The 19,627-nt window shown below is 38.8% G+C and overlaps 1 protein-coding gene across 2 annotated transcripts in view; it reads right to left on the bottom strand.

Moving 5' to 3' along the window:
- Positions 1–19,627, bottom strand: part of LOC148413946 (A disintegrin and metalloproteinase with thrombospondin motifs 2-like) — a 116,947-nt gene that overhangs the window by 54,227 nt on the left and 43,093 nt on the right. For both annotated transcript variants that reach the window (XM_088431176.1, XM_088431177.1), the window contains exon 3: positions 8,338–8,509. In XM_088431176.1, coding sequence (XP_088287302.1) covers positions 8,338–8,509 — 172 coding nt within the window. The remainder of the gene's footprint in view (positions 1–8,337; positions 8,510–19,627) is intronic.

Raw genomic sequence — 19,627 nt, 5'->3', positions numbered from 1 at the left:
ATAGGCCGTACGGGGAGGTGTAGGGGAGGTACCAATTGCTCCTATTGTCCTAAACGCACTTTAAACCGTAATCCTCTGCACGGGCGGGGCCAGCGTGAGAGCGCAAAATAAGCAAGGAATGCTTATAAATCCTTTAATGAAGGAAAATAACTCATTGGGAGCGTTTTGGGTGAGAAATTAACGATGGAAAATTATTTTTAAAGAGTTGACTTTAAAAGTTGAAAAGTTAAGCGCAGAATCTTTAAATTATTGGGAAAAAAAATCATTCTGTACTTCATACTGTAGAGAACAGCAAAAAAACAATAAACGACATAGTTTCTAAGACACATGCAAAACTTTGTAAAAATTCTTCTGTTGTACATTGGTGATAAACACGCACATGATTTGTGCCTACCAAAGTCAATAAAAATCATACCAGGCTCTCAGTACTGCATTTTGTTTTATGTACTTTTCTCTCACGGCGGGCCGTTTCTGAATATTTTCAGTGACGAACATTCTTTAAACCTTTTTTATTGAAAAGGCTAAAGCTCATATTCAATCATGCTTGGTTAAGGCCATAAAATTTACACTGTGGAAAAATGCTTTGGATCTTCACTGTTAAAAAAAAAAAAGAAAAATGAGGCTCGCACGGGCAAAGGACACAGAGTGCATGCACTATATATAGTTCATGGAATGTTAGTCCAAAACCCCTTATTTTAGAGCTCAAAACAGAAGCTTGACAATGTGCAGGACAGACAGCTTTTGATTTTAATTACACAGCTTGGACGGCCAACTAGCTTTCGGGCAAAGAAGAAGATGGGAGAGGTCAGAATTGTTTTCTTTAGACACGCAAAATCATAACAGTAGATTAAAAACTAAAAGAACCAAGTGGATGGGAATTAATCTGACTTTCCAGCTTAACCTCTTTGCTTCCAAAAACATAACCTCTTACCAATCACTCGATTCGTCGTTAGTCTTCAGGGGTTCTGATTTGAGTTTCCTTGGGTGTGATATGACCCAGTCAAATAATTCGTGTCCACTAATTTGTCCATTTTATCACAGCAGGAAAACAAAGTTAATTGCATCCAAACACATGGGATGCAGATGGAAATGCCAGGATGTCCTCGACTGAGCACATCGGGATTTAGGGGGCGAGATTGAATGAGTCAAACGCAAAACAAAAAAACAAAAAAACAAATGTCCACTACAACAGATGTGAATGAATAGGCTGGGTCTCATGAGCATAATAACCTATTGACTGCTGGCCCATTTAAAATGGATTTTTGACTTATATAATTGTCAATGGCAGTGGATGAGAACTTAATCACCGCCAGATTAGTAAAAATGGATCTTTGACATCTATAGCCATTAAAGTGGTTATCTTCAGAAAAAAACTAAGATTTGGCACAGGAGAGCAATTAAATAAAGAAGGTCAAAGGTTGGATTCCCAAGTCACTGTAAAAATGACCTCGCGCAAGACGTTATCGTGCTAATTGGTCCTGATGAACTGTTTGGCACAGATGAGGCATCTTTCATCATCTGCCTAGACGCGTCTATGTGACTCAGTGTGTGTGAGCGCTACTTAAATGCACTTCTCTCCATTGTAGTACAAAGTGGACGCGTTTTAAAGAGCTGCGTCACGCGTCGCCTCATAAACCATCCCTTATCTGAAACATGACACGTGAAGAAGACACAAACACACACACACAAAAAAATTCACTTTTCCAGACATCTTCCATCATCTCCTGTGGGAGTCCGATACTAAACGGCAGCGAAGAGCAGCGCTGACCCCCTGTTGACCTCACCTCCAAGCTCCCCTCAGCAGCATGTCAAGGTTGTACTACGTGGTTTACGAACAGGATACTGTACATCCGCCCGCGTGACACATTCAGCCTGCATCACGCACAAACTGCCGCTAAAATCAAGTCAACGGAAGAAAAGCAGACAAAAATATCTGATTTATATATAACCCAATTCTCAGACTTTAGTCACAGATGTCAGCTAGCATTAACGGGATTATTATTGGTGTGATATTTTCTTTTTCATTTCAAAAGAAGCTGCAGCCTCACAAGGGTGTGAAGAGAAGTCAAGGGAAGTAGCATCACAAGTGTCAGGAGCCTCATCTCTTAATTTACCAAAGCTAATTAAGAGTGTTTAATCGTTATACTGCTAACTGCTATTATTTACCTTTACACTTAAAAGTGCTTTTAGTTATTCATAATTAATAAAGCACTGGATACAACTCGTTGACTCTTGAAAGACAAAAGGCGAAGGACTGTGTTTTTACTAGGACTTAAACTTGATTATACTACTGGGCTGGTACTTATCTAAAAAGAGATTCTTGTTTGTTTTACTCGAAAGCTGTGAAAGTTCTACAGCACAAATTCACTATTCATGGTTATCCTAACTAATGTAGCAAGCTAATAAGTAGCATTTGCAATCTTTAGAGACAGATTGCAGATTTATAAGAATAATTTTCATTTTTATTAAGGAGAATCTCACTCACTGGCATCTCCTGCAAAGATGCCACGATCTTTGCAGCGGACACTTGCTATTTTCGGGCTCTAGTGCAACCTTTTGAGACTGGAAGGGGGCTCCTCCCACCTGCGGTCCTTCCTCAAGGTTTCTTATTTTCCCCAGATGGGGTTTTTGAGTTTTCTCTTCTGATAGCTTTAATCAAGGGAATCCCGTTGTCTATTTGTGATCTGAGTGATGCTGTGATTTCTTTTCACCTTTCAAGCCCTTTGAGGCTGTGGGGATTCGAGGCCATACAAAGAAACTTGATTTGACATTTTATTTTTGTGTACTGAATAAAATTAAACAAGTTCTTATGTTTTTAAATACACGATATTGTCTTTGAGTTGAAGTAAAGGGCTCATGAAGTTATTTATATTCTGCATTAGAGCTCTAACTAATTTCATGACAAAAAATAATAATCATGATTAATCAAAACAAAAAAAATCACTATTGAAATAATCATGTGACAATTAAAACATATAGTTGCGAGGGGAGGAAATTTTCTCCGGAGCACACTGGACGCATTAGTAGTTGAAAAACTGAATTTGCTAGAAACAAATGGAAAATTGGTACCAGACTTGCCCAGCCCAAAATGCGGCAATTAATCGCGGAATGCCATCTGAATGCTAACGCCTGCTCCTTCCTCCTAGAACATCGATTCACACCTCCTCGGTTCATGGCGCGAGGAACTGATCAATCTCGTTTCCCTCCTCATCTCGCCTTGCTAAATATAACCCCCGTGCCTTTTGTCTTCAGCCAGGAAATGAGTCTGGTATTCAATAGCTGCCAGCGAATTAAACAGACTTTGGTGAAGGAGATCTCCAGAAATGATTGATCGATTATCAATTAATTTCCTAATGGCCCTGATTGATCCGCGGGGAAGGATGAAAGACAATCCGGGGGAATAAGAGCGTAAGGGCGTGTTGCGTTTGAATGTACGCGGCCCGAGTAGCGATAATGATCTCTCCGTTGACATGACAGTGAGCGGATGTAACGGCTAAACTCGCACCCCGGAATACTAAAGACAAACCACAGAGAGATTCAAACGCCTGCTTGTCTGCAACATTTCAAGGCAGACATCTACACAACTCACGCCAAACGCACACACATGCGCAGAGGCGAGGTCCTGCTTTCTCCCACGCTATCGATCCACACCCCACTCTTCATTAGAAAAGAAGGAAGCAAAGGCAACAGGAACACGCACGTTGCGTGTGTGCGCGTGTGTACATGCGTGATCAAAGCAACTGCGTGTGCTTACGCCCTCCCTGTGCGTGTGCGAGAGCATTTTGCATCTCCGTGTCGCCGTGCGGGGTGTGTTCAGGTGTCAGCGGCATCTGGGAGCGGATCAGTGTTACTCCACTGCAGTGTGTCCTCGCTGGGTGTTCCTATGGAAACTCTCTCCTTCTTCTGTGTATTATTAGACATTGGAGTGTCATATGCTCCGAGTAGGAAGACACAGTCTTTGCAAAACCCTCATTAGAAATCTCATTTCGACTCCAGCACGCACTGGGTGACAGACCTGATGGTTAGGTAACGATTCTCGTTTTCATTATTTGCTCTTAGAAGTTTGTGGTAATCAAACAAATGTCAATTCTTGCACAAATTTACAGAACAAAGAATGTTAAGTACCCGGACAATTTCTTTGGGTCCACTGTGGTTGACATTTGTTTTTGGTCTATATCTTTTGACTCGTTAACTAAGTCCTGGTGTTTTCACTCGAGGACATTCTGGCCTTTCTGATGATGTCTCATGTGTTTGGGTAGGAGGCAATTTATTTTTCCGTCTTGCTGAGACAAAATGGACACAACAGTGGACATAAAGGAATGTGTGTTTCAGGAGATTACAGCTTCTTGCTCATTGTCATTTTGAAAGTGTCTTTGGGAATCCAATCTTGGACCTTTACTTAATAATAAGTATGTATTGAAAATATATATTCAAAACAAAATCATGGCCTTTAATTACAGGGTTCCCTCTCAAAATCATGGTTTGATGATCACAGATTTTCATTCATACAAAACCAGAAAAACAGAAAAAAAGGCTTAATTTCAATTTTGTGGATTTCAATTACACTAACGTCCTCACAGGTCAACGTTCTGCTAAGCCGGTGGTGTCAAACATATGTCCCGCGGGCTGGTCCAGGCCCACAAATTGGTTTAATCCGGCCCGCGAGATGATTTTGTAAGGTATACATATGAACTAAATTTTGTAATAAATGAAAAGCTTGAAATGTTTTATTTGTAATGTTATTTTATGATTAATAGAGATGTTGTGCTTTTACTATTTGACTGTAAAAAAATAAAAAAAAATGAATAAATGAAATAAAAAAAACAAATTTGTTGTTATAAAGTTTTATAAATATATTACCATGAATTTATTGGTCCGGGAATAGAATACTTGGGAATAGATTTTACTCTAAAAGGCCCGCAAGCTAAAACGTGTTTGACAGTCCTGGTCTAAGCAGAAAAAAACCCAAGTGCATCAAAGTGCCTGAAAAACAAGACGCTAATCCTTATTTGATCACAATTACACTTCACATGGCAAAAACCTTTTTTTTTTCCCAGAGGTCATCCGCGCCCCCCCAGGGGGACCTGCCTCACTATTTGAGAAACACTGCTATAACGTAACCCCCGCAATAAACACGAGGGAACACACATTTCGCAGCTTCTTCTCCTCATGTCTTCCGTTTCATTTCCTAAGGGAACCGTCTTCAAAATATCCGCCAATTTTTCAGACAGGTGAAAATTGAGACATCAACGGGTCAAAATTCGCAGCATGTTTCAAACGTCGACACCTGTCCTAAAAACTTAACAAGAGTAGATGGAAGATTATTGGTAAGAAAAGTAGAGTGGGAATAAGTGATGGACAAAAGCAAGTCAGTCTTTTGCTAATGTATTTGTTATGTGGTATTTTAGATGCATTTACTGCTCATACCATTGTTTTTAGAACTTTTCTGGTTTGCATGAGTGTTTGAAATCTCATTTGTGATAACACACGTTACTGATAATACACTAAAGTATCCATCAACAGGAGTAAAAACTTAATATTTTGTCTGTATTAGATTTTATAATGATTTTTTTCAATACAAATAATTCCAGCTGCTCCCGGAAATCCCTGGGTCCAGGCTTGCCTCTCGCGGTGACCGAGCCTCCTCTGTGTCGGCACCAAAGTTATGGAACAGCTTACCTTTTCAAGTTAGGGCTGCTCAGTCAGTTGAACATTTTAAATCGCTGCTCTTCTCTCTAGCATTCACTCCAGGCTAGACGAGTAATCTTGGCTCTGGCTGTCTGTTTTAAACTGTTTTTTAGCCTCTGTTTTTATATTGATTTTATCATTGTTTTACTGTTTTATTATTATATTTGTGGTCAATAACTTGTTCTCTTAAGTATTTTATTAATTGTGCAGCACTTTGGTCAGCCCTTTGAGGTTGTTTTTAAATGTGCTTTATAAATAAACTTGACTTTCCAAACACATTTTGTACGCACATATGTACTCAGAGCTAGAGATAAATTAGCCGTTTTCTGAGTTTGGTCATGTGACATTTGCAAGCTGAGCTGTAGTTGTTACCTGAGCCCTGAGTAAATGTCATTTTTAGGCAAAAGGTTTTTTTTTCTTAACTCTTTTAGTGCCAAGCTTTATCGTAAAAGGACACCTCTAGAGGGCCAGTGTATTCTGCATTTTCACTCACCTTTCAAAAGCAGACAGAATATTGTGTGCTATGTCTATGTATATAGCAGCGCTACCATATGAAAGATTAATTTCCATTCCATACTTTGAATTTCATGAAGGTAATATCTGTGTTGTAAGTGTGGAAACACTGCCATCCAATGGTCACAGTTATCACTACAGTGCTCAATTGGCTTATATTAGGTAAGCATTAGTCAAGGGTATAAGCGAGCCTCCATAAAAAAATGTATAAAAAAAAATAACTGGATTACTTATTGTTATTAATATTTTAAAAGATGAGAATTCCCGTCCATGGCAGTGAAAGGCATCGATTTTACTTGAAAATTATTTTTCTCATCAAATTCTTTATAGACATTTTAACACTTTACTGTTAAAAAATGCTAAATAAACGTTGTAAGCCTTGTGAATAAAAACATTATACATTTTAACCAATGAGTTGTGTTTGGCATTACACTAATTTCATCGAATGCTAATCCGGGTCATCTTCCACATTCATATGGATAAAAGCATTTTGTGAGGTGTTGCACGAGTTCGGTCGGCAACTGAAGGTGAAATATGCTCAAATGATATTCAGTGAATTCATGAAATGTTTCTTTTATAGTTTTTCCTTCAGTAATGCCGAATCCCCTTGAAGCGAGATGAATAGCCTCTAGGCCAGGGTCATTTCTCAATGTATTACTTGAGAGTTGATTTCTGCGGAGCATAATTTGAAAAAAATATTGTACTGTAAGTGTGAATGAATTGAATTTAAAAGGACTTTTCTTTACAATATCTCTGCTCCCACTAATCCAATTATGGTGTTCTGATAAATATAACATTTGTGTAATATAAATTAAGCAATACAAATCAATCTTTTTTTTTATTCATCTTGGGGTGGGCCATTGTGCCACTTGAAAATGACATCACAGTCGCTTCAGCCTGTGGTTCTCAAATTGAGGAATGTGAACGCACTTCAGGGGGTATGTGAGATTTGAACAGGGTTTCTGAAGGTATAAGCATATCTAATTTAATGCTTTTTATTACCATGACAGGAACAGTACTGTCAGAGTTATCATTAATGAGAGACTGGAGAAAAGCCAAAACTCTGAGTCAAACACGATCTTTTGCAAAAGAGGGAGAGAGCACCAGGGTCTTCCGGTGTTCTGGGGCTCTCCTCCTCGTTTTATTCCAGAGATTACAAAGAAGGCGGTTACAAGTTTCAAAATAATACCATATAAGGAGTTGTTTATGTCTGTAGTGTGAGTGTCTGTGTGTACGTGTATAAATGTATGTGTATAAATGTGTCCACTATACATATACATTACAGTAGCGATCTGTTCACAAAAATAAATTATAAACAATTATTAATAAAAATAATCAGCATAAAGTGTCAGACTTGTTTGCAAAAATAAATAATTATAAATAAATATTTATCCACAAAAACTATTCTATTTAGAGTGTCCTCTTTTGGGATCATTAGAGAGATCAGTTCACAAAAATAAATCACTAACTTGACAAGTAACGAGAGGTGGCACGTGACAAGTTAGCCAGAATGGTTTGACATTCTAGTGTGTGGGAGAATCTGGCTTTTAAAAAAAATGAAATTGAGTAATCGGAATTGAATTATATTTGTTTTATGAATTCATATTTTCCCAAAACATTTTTAAAGTGATTTTTGCATTTTTTTTGTTTTAATTGAAATCTCCAGTACACCCAGGGGTCCCTTTACCTCCACTGATATACCACCACAACCAATGTATGAATCATAATATCATGCTTAGATTAGCGGTACTGCACAGAACAGGCTAAGGTTAATTGTTGAGGAATCCAAAGCGGCGACGTATTAAAAACAAAACCACAGCTGTTAGACCTTGAGTATGAAAAACCGCCGCTAACATCTCCGTGTCACACCTTTTCTTCTGTATAATTTTTTTTAGTGGCGGCTGAATGTGTTTGCGCAGATGACAGAATAGGGTACGATAATAATTGATCTATTTTATCATGGTGGTAAAAGGGCTAACGTTTCTTGAGGTGTAACGTGAGCTAAACAAGATCAAAGCGTTCCGTTTGAAACTTCACTATCCTTGAATGGTGCGTTACCTCGGGTATGGAGATGCACATCAAACGGTCTTTTATGGCAGGGACAGATCTAGTGTGGCGCGTGAGTCACAAACTGACCTCTGGAGTGGAAGTCTCCCGCTGCGCTGTCGATGGGCTCCTTCTTTACGGCTGAAGAGCGATAGACGATGTGCGTTCTTCCTCCGCCCGCCTCCTCCTCCTCAATCACTCCGTCGCCTCTTTCCGCAGGCTCGATGAAGTACTCGTCTTGCTCTGTTCGGATCATACCGGCCTAAAAACACAAAGTACATTTCACTGAAGAATTCTAACGCTATTATTAAAGCACCCCCACTTGTCTAAAATTGACATTTTGATTTAAAAAACCCAACAACGATCCATCCATTTTATTCCTCATGCCATTTTTTTCCCACTAATACAAACCAAAAAAATCTATCCATTTTAATCCGGCAGCCATTTTTGACTGAAAATTGTACCACAGTTGATTAGGGCTCAAGTGGCAACCAATCATCTGTTTTCTGCGCTTGATCATGATGTTCACAAGCTAGGTCGTGATTGGTTATTACTTGAGCAACCATGCATTACTACATGCAACGGTTTTCCACGAAATTATTGATTTTGGGAAAAAAAAGCAAGAAAAAAGATTTTTTGAGGTGAAAAGTTAAGATTTTATGGATTCTATAGAATACCAACAACAACAACGAAAATGTGTTTTTCATTAGTTTGATATATAGCCAAACGATAGACTGATAATGACTGCTTTCCATATATACTGTAGTGTTTAATTTATTTATTTTTTATTTAGGTTTAATGATCAAACTAGATCTGGATCCTCAACCCCCCCAAAAGCCCAAATTCAAACAATTGTAGTTTGATTGTGTTCCTTATAATGCCAAATAATGACACCTTGAGTCATTGGCATAATGGTAAACAGTTGACTATGTGGTAAATTGAATGTAAGCATCGTCTCCATGCTCCTCGTGTCTTCATTTTGTATAAGTAAGTTTGAATTTTTATCTGGTTCAATAAACAACTCAATATATGAAGGTCAGCGAATGAAGTCCCAAAACCAAGCACCAACAGGAGTTATTTATTTAAATGAGGAAATGGATAATGTGTTTCTCATAAACAACCTTCACGCCCACACCGGCGTCATTTGCCAGTTATGTCGAAATGCCAAACCTAAGCAGCTAATTGGGTAATCTAATCCAAAAATGGGCACTCGCACGGCACACGTTTCCCCTCCCGTGGATGATGTGTGATCTTGACTGCGAGTAACACGGAAGGAGATTTGAGTGGGAAAGTGGGTGTGCTGTTGTTGTTGAATCTCTCATGTTGTGTAGCATCTGCTTTCTGTGTCAGTGTGACCGTCGCGACAAAAAGGTGGTATTACAGCCTGTTGCAACATTGATTTGCTACACAGACACACAATGGGCAGATGGGATTACTATTATGGAGCACAGATCAGATCATTTTGAAATTGCTGTGGTGCCTTGTCAGACAAGTTGAATTTGTTCCGTGGAAACAGAATTAATCCATTCCCGTCTCGAAAAAAAAACAACGTAATGTGTATTGTAAAAATAAAAATAGACCTACGTGACATTGTACTTTATAGAAAATATACAGAAATTATATTAAGGAGGAATAAGTGTAAAACAGTACTGCTCTTTCCAATTTGCAGGCTTTGGCCACTGGGAACATTCTATAACTTGAGACTTTTCAGCTCCTCTAAACTCATCATTGCAGCACTAATTGTAGTCACTTAAGAGAAAGGACCACGGATAAGACAACACGGAGACACACTTTTATTACTTTTGAAAAGATGATTTTACACACACACACATACACAAACAACTGATTCTATATATATATATATATATATATATATATATATATATATATGTATATATATATATATATATATATATATATATATATATATATATATATATATATATATATATATAGTCAATTTGCACTCTGTCAATTTGCACTCTGTTGGGTCCCACTCGGGGGCCCCGGCTGTGTGTACAGCCGGGGCCCCCGAGTGGGACCCAACAGAGTGCAAATTGACACCTGATGTATGAAATGGCCATATCAGGAGATGAGACCTTCTGTCTCTTTCCTATCTTGAACAAACACTTCCTGTCAAGTAATTCCGCACATCTGTCTTCACATAAATAACACTCACACATAAATTGAGCACAAACTCACCATCTGCCCTACGCACCAATAGGGACTGATAATGAACAGAATGTAATAATCATTCTTGTACAAACAGAATGCTAAAAATTAGTTGGAACGCGCACATGATGAAACTGTATACTTTGTCTTATTACGTGCCTGGCTAACACAATTGGTAATCACCAAGGCAACGTAGTGCGGGAGATGAGATTCTTGAGGAAGAAGGCATAATGACAACACTTTGGAGTGGAACCTTAAAAAAGGAGAGCCATAAATAAACAGGCGCAGAAAAACAATACTTGGAATTTTACATGTTATGAGCACAGAAAGTTTCAGATAATACGATTTGAGTACGGCTGCAAAATCGGTTAATCTGGTTTGTTTGAGAACGTAAAAACACAGTGAAAGAAATCTGAAAAATATTTACCATCAAGAGGATGAATTGAAGATTTTGACAGAAGTATTAAAACAATTAACCAATTATAAAACAGTTATTAATGAATGTATTTATCAACTGATCAATTGTTGCACCTACACACTAGAGTGTGGAAGGAAAGATTATGCAGGGGTTACAATGTTTTTATTTCCTCAAACGTAAACCGTTTTTGTCAAGATGCTGCTTTTCTTTGCGGTGTCCAACCTGGGGGTCGTGACCCTGGGGTCCTGACAAGTGAAGGGCAGGGGGGTTATCATGAACACTTTATTACTACAGGCGACACTTGGTAAGGAGGCAGAAAATAATTTCATCCTCAATAGCTGGGTTCCACACAAAAGGTTTTGGGAAACACTGCTTTAACTGAAACAACTTTTTTACCAAATAGAATAATGGCCTTAGTCATATTTTGATTGTTTTGCAAAACAAGAAAACCACAATTATTAGAGTAGTATTTTTTGATATTGTAACAGACCTAACCAGATGTGTGAACCAGTAAAGAATAGGATTAGGAAAAAAAACAAAACAAAAACAAAACAACAACTGGCTACTGCTTGAATCAATCTGTGGTTATCTAGACATGTAATCTAAAATCTTAAAATGTAATCTTGTAAACAATCATTTAAATACAGAATGGGCCTTAAGTTCCAAACATAGGAAAATGGATAATGTACTGTAATTTTTGGACTATAAGCCACATGATTTTAGCCATGCGATTTATAGTCCAGTGCGGCTGTATTCAAAAAGTTTTAAAAATATAATATTAAAAAGGTAAAAATTATGTATAAAATGATTAAGATCTTGGATAAAAGTTTGGGATGAGTAATTTGATATACACTGTATGTGATTGTATGTATTTAAGTATGTATTTAAGTGTGTATATATATATATATATATATATATATATATATATACACGTGTGTGTGTGTGTGTGTGTACTGTATGTATGTACGATTGTATATATGAATTATGTGCAATGTTAAATTAAAAAAAGGTATCAAACTTCAGTCTCTTTCTGCAGAAAAGTCTGAGATCATGACCTTGGCTTGTACTTCAGTATGGTTTATCGTTTTGTTTTTTTGCTGGTACGGTTTATATGCCGATGCAGTTTATAGTCCGAAAAATATGATATATTTATTTTTATTTCACATACCCTTGTTGGAACAAAAACAAACTGATTTAACTTTGAATGTGAGATTAGCATGTCAATAAACAATGTCTAGTTGCAAGACTGAGTTACTACCTGTTTGTTCTCCTTCAGTTCAGCATCAGAATGTGTGAATGATGCGGAATAAGTTTTCTGACCGATACAAGCAGATTGAAATGAAAGCCTTCCGAAGAAGTGTTCAAGTAACCCCGCAAAAATGACATTTTATTACTCCCTGTGTGCAACCCCAGACTTTCACTTTCCACTGTTCTTTTTGCATTGTGTCTTTCTCTTTCTAAGCCCGAGGCTTTGGTGGCAAAAGCACATCAACTAGCCATTGACCTGTCATCTCACTGGCTCCCTCCCTCGCACTCGTTTCATCCCCGCATCTCCCCAAAGCCGTGGCGCGGCATTACGATTGGAGCCCATGGATCTTAGCGTTGCCACTCCAGAATACCAAGCGGTGCGGAGAAAAGCGCTGTGTCAAAGAAAAAAGAAAAAAAAAGATGACATGCGGGACAGGGACGTCGTCGGATCGATCACGACGGGCACAGCGGCGGGGGCGAGGCAGGGGACCACGTGAGTGGACGTGTCCTTTGAAAAGCTCAAGTCAACACGGCTTCAAAGAGTCGGCACACAAATCCACAATGAACATCTCCTGGCGCTCCTCCAGGGGATTACACGGCAGCTTGTCCCAATGTTATATCCGGGAGGGCCGAGCGTGGACTCGATGTACCAACACAAGCTGGTTTATTGAAAAAGCCACTTGAGTGTTGTGGCAACAAAAAGCTGGAACATTAAATATAACTGAATGTCATAGGCTAGCTCCACTGCACTCAAAAAGGCCAGTTTGTTCAAATCAAGCGCCCGGCCGATAGGGAGTTGTTTTTTTTTTAATAACCAAGGCAGATTGGAATTAATCTTTAATTCTTAAAAAAGAACTGCAGCAGTGTGGCATATCGGATACATTAGGACACAATTGAAAAAGTAATAAAAAGTCCAAATTCCCTTTTGAAAACAGCACGTGGCGTAATATTTATATCATATATAGATCACATATCAGCTAAGAAATGGATTATACACTTATATACAAGCAATCCATTCCAGAATCCGCTCCTTTTCTTATCTAAGAGCTGCCGTTCCTTGCATGAAGATTTTGATTTTGAATATGGCATCTTCTCATACCTACTGAAGCTGATTGTTCTTTGAATAGTATTACTTAGTACTAGGTCTCTTCTAACATGTCATAATAATAAATAAATAAAAGCATTTATCATGCTTGCTGATATCATATCAATATTGGTATTGGAAACTACGCTAGGCTGCAATACTGGTATTGTATCAGAAGTAAAAAATATAGAACACCCCCACAGTATTCAAATATATGGCTCCATTGTACAATTTTTGCTTTACAAAAGAAGCTAGCAAGCCAAAGTCAATTTTACATGATCTAATCATTTTCAGACACACTTAATAATGATTATATTGGAGGATTTGTGAAAAGTATCACCGACATAAAGTCATACTGGCAGGCTGTTAAATCTATTTCAACTCACATTTCGGTCACTTCATAAAAGCAATGACCTCAGTGGCCCATTTATTATCTTTAAGATTAAAGAAGAGGAAAAACTTAAAAGTGTAACCTGCGCCACATGCTCACATCTGGCCGACAACCAAACAAAACACACCATCAAAGCGCACCACTCATAATGTGTAGAACGTTATTATAACTGCTCTCATGGCCAATGAGATGGTGACATAAACCACAAACCCCCCTTGTAGACCTACAGTCTCCAAGTCCGGACTCTGCTGGAGCCCGTGTCCAGCTACCAGAGGTGGATTCTGCTTTGAGAACATACATTGACCTGAGATTGTGAAAGTAGAAAGTGGAAGAGTCCCGGTGGGCACGGCGAGCGGATGTTGTGCTGACGATCAAAGTTAAACCCTGTTGGGGTCCTTCATTCAGTCCATTTTGTGTGTGTGTGTGTGTGTGTCTCCAACATACAGTAATCCTCCATTTCATTCACCCTTTCAGTGATAAGAGAATCAATCCCTTACAGAAGTAAGACTGCTATGGGAAAGAAAAAAAAATGAAGCAATTCAAAGAAGCAGATTAAGGACAGACGTCACTAAAAATATCAGCTTTTGTTTCATACAATGACCTTTAGACCCCCCGCTACACTCTGAAATTTACATGGGGATTTAGAAAAGGTTCCATTCTGCTAAAAATAATTCCATTAATTTTTTTTCTTGAACACAGTTTTGGCTGAAATGGAATGGGAATGTCCCATTTCCAAGCCTGTTTCATAAGAGGGCAGAATAATAGTGCTCAGAAGGGGGTTGTCATTTTATAGTCTCAAGCAGAATGGATCAGAATCAATTACCGTGTCCAACATTACTTCCCTGTTTTCTGTATTGACTAAAGGGAAATGAAAAATAAAAAAAATAAAAAAGCAGCCTTAAATACAATTAAATACAATACCAATTTAATGGGCTATAAGAATGGTTCTCAAACCTCTATGCAAGAATGTGCCCCCTGTCAAATATTTTGTCGGCCAATCACCCTCAAACCAGTAGTGCCATTGTTTTTTGGCTGAAAAGAATAAGTTCTGTGCCTCACGTGTTTGATTTGGTAAACTTTTTAGCGGTATCTAGAGATGTTTTATTCAGCAACTCCAGAAGATAGATTAACATCATCTGTTTTATTTCTGTCTGGTCTGATGCATAATTGCGTTGCTAATGACAGTGCACAGTCATATATTAATCTTAACAAATAAAAGCACACAACATTTTGCAAAGGAGTCACAAAAATATCACTTCAGCAATATGTCACTTCCTGTTACAGTTAATTTGCTCTTAATTTTGAAAGTATTTGTACATCCATTTGAAAACTGGTGTTTTAGGACAGTGTTTTTTTTTGTTATTGTTTTTTAAATGTTCCTTTTCAGCTATGTATAAAGCATTTTTAGATGAAAAAAGCCTTCAAATAGAGTTCTGTCATCCATGTCTGATTTATTAAACTGGAACTACAGTTGTAATTGGCATATTTTATCCGCCAAATTGAGAAAAAAGATCGTGTAACATCATTTTTTTTTTTTCCGGCTTTTCTGCTGAAAAACTTACACATGACAATGCATACCCATGTAAAATTTTAAAAAGTAATATATTTGATTGAAAAAAATAGTAATATAATGTTTCGCAAAGGAGTCAATAAAAATAACATTCAGCAATACATTGCTTCATGTGACAATTAATTTTCTCTTACTCTGAAAAGAAAAACAAACTGTTCCTTTCAAGACATCAATAAGCATTAAATTCGATCTGCTAATATCTGCAGGATCTCTTAACCCTTTAGTGGGCACAGTGGCTACTTTCGGCCAATACTCTAAACGGCCCAAACGTCCGAAAGCATCTGTAACAGCCATTGCTTAAATTCTAACGTACCCCTAAATTCCTCTGAAATCCTGAAAATGCTCGGACTTGAAAATAGAAAGACATGTTTTTCTCTGTTTCGGCTATCGGCCAAAGTCGGCCGCTGTGCCTGGATGTATCCTCATTTATACCACAGATTTGACCACAACTTGCAAATCTTTGGTGTCATGTTGAACATGAATAATAAATAATCTGAATTAAAAATAAAAAAAATCTAGTTCTACCAATTACTACCAGTTTATCGAAGAGTCAATTAAAATGTACAGCTTGGGAGCAAAAATAAAACAATTGTTCCTTACTGATACTTGGAGACAAATTTATTACACAATACCAAATAATAGATCCACATAATGTCTGGAAGAGCAAGCAAAGCGATTATAAATAGAAACGTGTGAAAGGAGAAGCTTTTATCATCATTTTCCACACACTTAGGTTTCACTGACAATGTAAGGTTATGTACTGTATGTGTATGTGTGTGTTTACGGGTTGGGGGGGTGGAAGCCAGATGCCAGTATGATTTAAGCCATAGAGGACTTAGTGACCCACCCTGTCATCTTGTTCCACTCATTACATAGAGTGGTCTCAAAAATGGTCGCACACATCGCGTCAGAGAACACCCACACACGCTCACACGCATTTCCAGTCACTCCTCCGTCTCCACTTTCTCCACCTCATTTGCAAATTGTTCATCTAATGACCTAAATTTTTGATCACAGTATGAGAGAGGAGTGAGAGCCAGATAGGGAGCGGGAGTGTGGGTCATTTAAGGTTTGGACAGCGTGGTCCCTCGGCCATTCACACTAACTAGCAGTGAACCCCTTGAAGAGTGATTATAATAGCGTCAAAGGCAGGAGCTGAGTGAGATGTGAGCGCAGGAGCAAGCGATTCACTTGAAGAGCTCACTTATCTCCTAGACGAGCAATTCTCAAAAAGGGGTACGTGAAGGCACTTCAGGGGCTATGTGAGATTTTAACAGGGCTTCTGCAGGTATCAGGAAATCGAATCTGCTTATTCACGTCATGAAAGGAACAATTTTCTTTTCAAATTAAGAGCATATTAAATGGAACATTGGGCAGCACTTTGTCGGACAACTTCTTCTAAATTTTACTAGCAATATTTTAGCCAAGCTGTGGCACTACCCTGAACTAATTTGCTCACGCCATTTCAAAGTAAAAATGTCACCATCTGGTTGAAATTTCAGCTCCCTGGTGTCTTCTTTCAACGTTTTAATGTAGAATGCCTTTGATGAAAAGAGCAAAGGATTGGCCAAAACGCTGCACAGGGGTTAAGCAACTTATTGCTAAATTGTGTTACAGTGATTCATTTGCACAACAATGAATGCCTTTATTTTGCCAAGTTTTACATGGGTGCCTATTGTTTTTAGTCAATTTTCATTGGACAGGCCAGATATAAAACAGATGATGTTACTCTATCTTCTGGAGTTGATGAATATAAAATGCTAAGAGATAGCACAACAAATGTAGTTCCAAAGGTTTTTTTTTTTTTTTATAAGACAGGATGGCAAAGCAATTTGTTTCATTTACATCTTTTTATTTCATTTCAAAATGCTTAGAGAATAGTTGGCCGAAAAAAAAAAAAATACTTCACAGGAGGACCGTAGTTAAAAAAAAGAAAGTTGAGAACCACTGTCCAAGAACAAATGAGGGTATGAGTCCCTGAACACTTCTTTTCAAATTAAGATCAAACTAATTGGAAATTCATTACTAGTGTGACAAGAAAACCCAGTTTAACCGGTTTTGAGACGTTCTGTCGATTTTTTTATTGCTAATGAAACGGTATTTACCTTCACACATTACTTGCTTGTTTTCAAATCGGGACATGAAGAATTCATCCTGTACTCACTAGCGTTCGGCCGTTGACTTGGGCCTGCATTCCCTAAACGCCCATGCAGTAGGAAATCGAAAACACCAATAGAAATACTTATTTAATGCACCAAAGAGCGAGGCTTAGCTTGTGAGCACATGGCAGGGGGCGTGTGGAAACATTTTATTATTTGACACACCAAGATGAAAACAGTCGCAAGTCAACTCAGTTTTCAAAATCTGGTCACACAAGGTTTGACACCATTGAAATTTGAGTCTCCGCTTCTGAAATGGATTTTCTTCTTTTTCTGCTGAATGTTGCACACAGAGTTATATAAATTCAGAGGTTGACTTCTTTTTCAGGAATAGCTTGGCAGACCTGTTGAGCCCAAACCACATGATCTGTGGAAATGTTCGTTCAGGGAGCGAGTGTGTTGACACAGGCAGCTAACAACAGACAGCCTGGCAGATCAAGCGGTAGTGCCTGACACACACACGCGCACGCGCGCACACACACTTTGTCGCCTCCTTTCCAAGACACGTCGTCACTCATCGGGACAGATGCTTTGAAAAGCTGCGTGGATATCAGCAAGCGAGTGAAGGAGGCGGTAGATTTGAAAAGGATCGATAAGCATCATCACATCTCAATCAGGACCCGGAGGCAGAACCCAGTCGTTGCAAACGATCGAACGCGAGAGTAGCAAATAAAGATAATTTACTCCGTCCTCAGATCACTGTCAGCATTGATAAAGCCTCTTCCACTCTAATTGCTCTTACTGCGCAATCTGTTCGCTGTACGTCTATCCGCTTTGTCGCTTCGTGCGGTCGGGCTCGGCGCAGGTTGGGTTTTAAGAGAACGTCTGGCAACTTGGGAGGTGATAAATCAGAAAGCTGATGCGCGCTTGGATGAAATTCACTTGGGCAGGGGTAAATAGCATTCCGCTCAGGTACTGGCCCGAGGATGCTGGATGATACTGGGCTTGACATTTAAGCCCCTATCCCACGGAGGGGCAAACGTTGGGGGTCAGGCAGTCGTTCGAGATCCCAAAACTTCTCCATACATTTGCGACTGTGATTGAAGCCTGCCGAGAACCATGCGGCTGCCGTTTTTGCAAACATTCGTCCCTCAATGCGAAAAAAAAGTCAGCACGGGACCTGGGGATGGATGGATGGATGGATGGATGGATGGATGGATGGAAGGAAGGAAGGAAGGAAGGAAGGAAGGAAGGAAGGAAGGAAGGAAGGAAGGAAGGAAGGAAGGAATAATGGATGAAAGAATGTCAGGTCAGATACATGAAAGGAAGAATGTATGGAAAGATGGAAGGGATGAAGGAAGGAAGGAAGGAAGGAAGAAAGAAAGCGGAAGGAAGGAAGAAAGAGGAAGGAACGAAGGAAGAAAGAGAAAGGAAGGAAGGAAGGAAGGAAGGAAGAAAGGAAGGAAGGAAGGAAGGAAGGAAGGAAGGAAGGAAGGAAGGAAGGAAGGAAGGAAGGAAGGAAGGAATAATGGATGAAAGAATGTCAGGTCGGATACATGAAAGGAAGAATGTATGGAAAGATGGACGGAATGAAGGATAGATGGATGTGCGGAAGGAAGGAAGGAAGGAAGGAAGGAAGGAAGGAAGGAAGGAAGAAAGAGGAAGGAAGGAAGGAAGGAAGGAAGGAAGGAAGGACTGGATGACATCAAAGTTATGATGCATGAAAGGAAAGAAGGATGCATAGAAGTTTGGATGCATGAAAGGATGAATGTATGGAAAGAAGGAAGTAAGGAAGGTTGAGCAAAGAAGGAAGGAAAGAAAGGAGGAAGGAGTTATGGAAAGATGGAAGGGAGGAAGCATGGGTAGATGCATGGAAGGTTGGCCGGAAAGAAGGAGGTAAAGAAGGAAGGAAGATAGGATGCATGCAAGATTTAATGTACTGTATGAAGGGAAGGATGTTTGAAAAGAAGGAAGAAAGGAAGGAAGGTTGGATGGATGAAACAAATGAAATAAGGATGCAAGGAAGGATGAGTGCATGAAAGAAGAGTTGGAAGGAAGGAAAGAAAGGGAAAACGTTGGAAGGAAGGCAGAAACGGATTAACAATATGAAAATACAGTGTAAAAAAAATGAGGACTTAGATTTACTTGAAAAAGAAACACAGCAAAAGACGCATGGCTCAGGTGTGGCTTTGTTCCTTGAGTGACTTTTTTCTTTTTTTAAATTCTATTAAAAGATCTTAAAAACTTGCACATTTTCCTTTGAATTTATGTTTGGAGGATAAACAAGATTTTTCAAGTAAATACCTGTATCCCTCCCATTTTTGACTACACACCAGCCAAGTATCCATCATTCTACAAGCCCCGCCCAGACATCGATTTGTGTGAGTGTGTGTGTGAA

The sequence above is a fragment of the Hippichthys cyanospilos genome, chromosome 13, assembly GCF_059441005.1.
Source record: "Hippichthys cyanospilos isolate Australia breed blue-spotted pipefish chromosome 13, RoL_Hcya_1.0, whole genome shotgun sequence".
Taxonomy (NCBI): domain Eukaryota; kingdom Metazoa; phylum Chordata; class Actinopteri; order Syngnathiformes; family Syngnathidae; genus Hippichthys; species Hippichthys cyanospilos.
The sequence above is the reverse complement of the archived record's forward strand: the minus strand, read 5'-3'. Positions and strand labels throughout refer to the sequence as shown.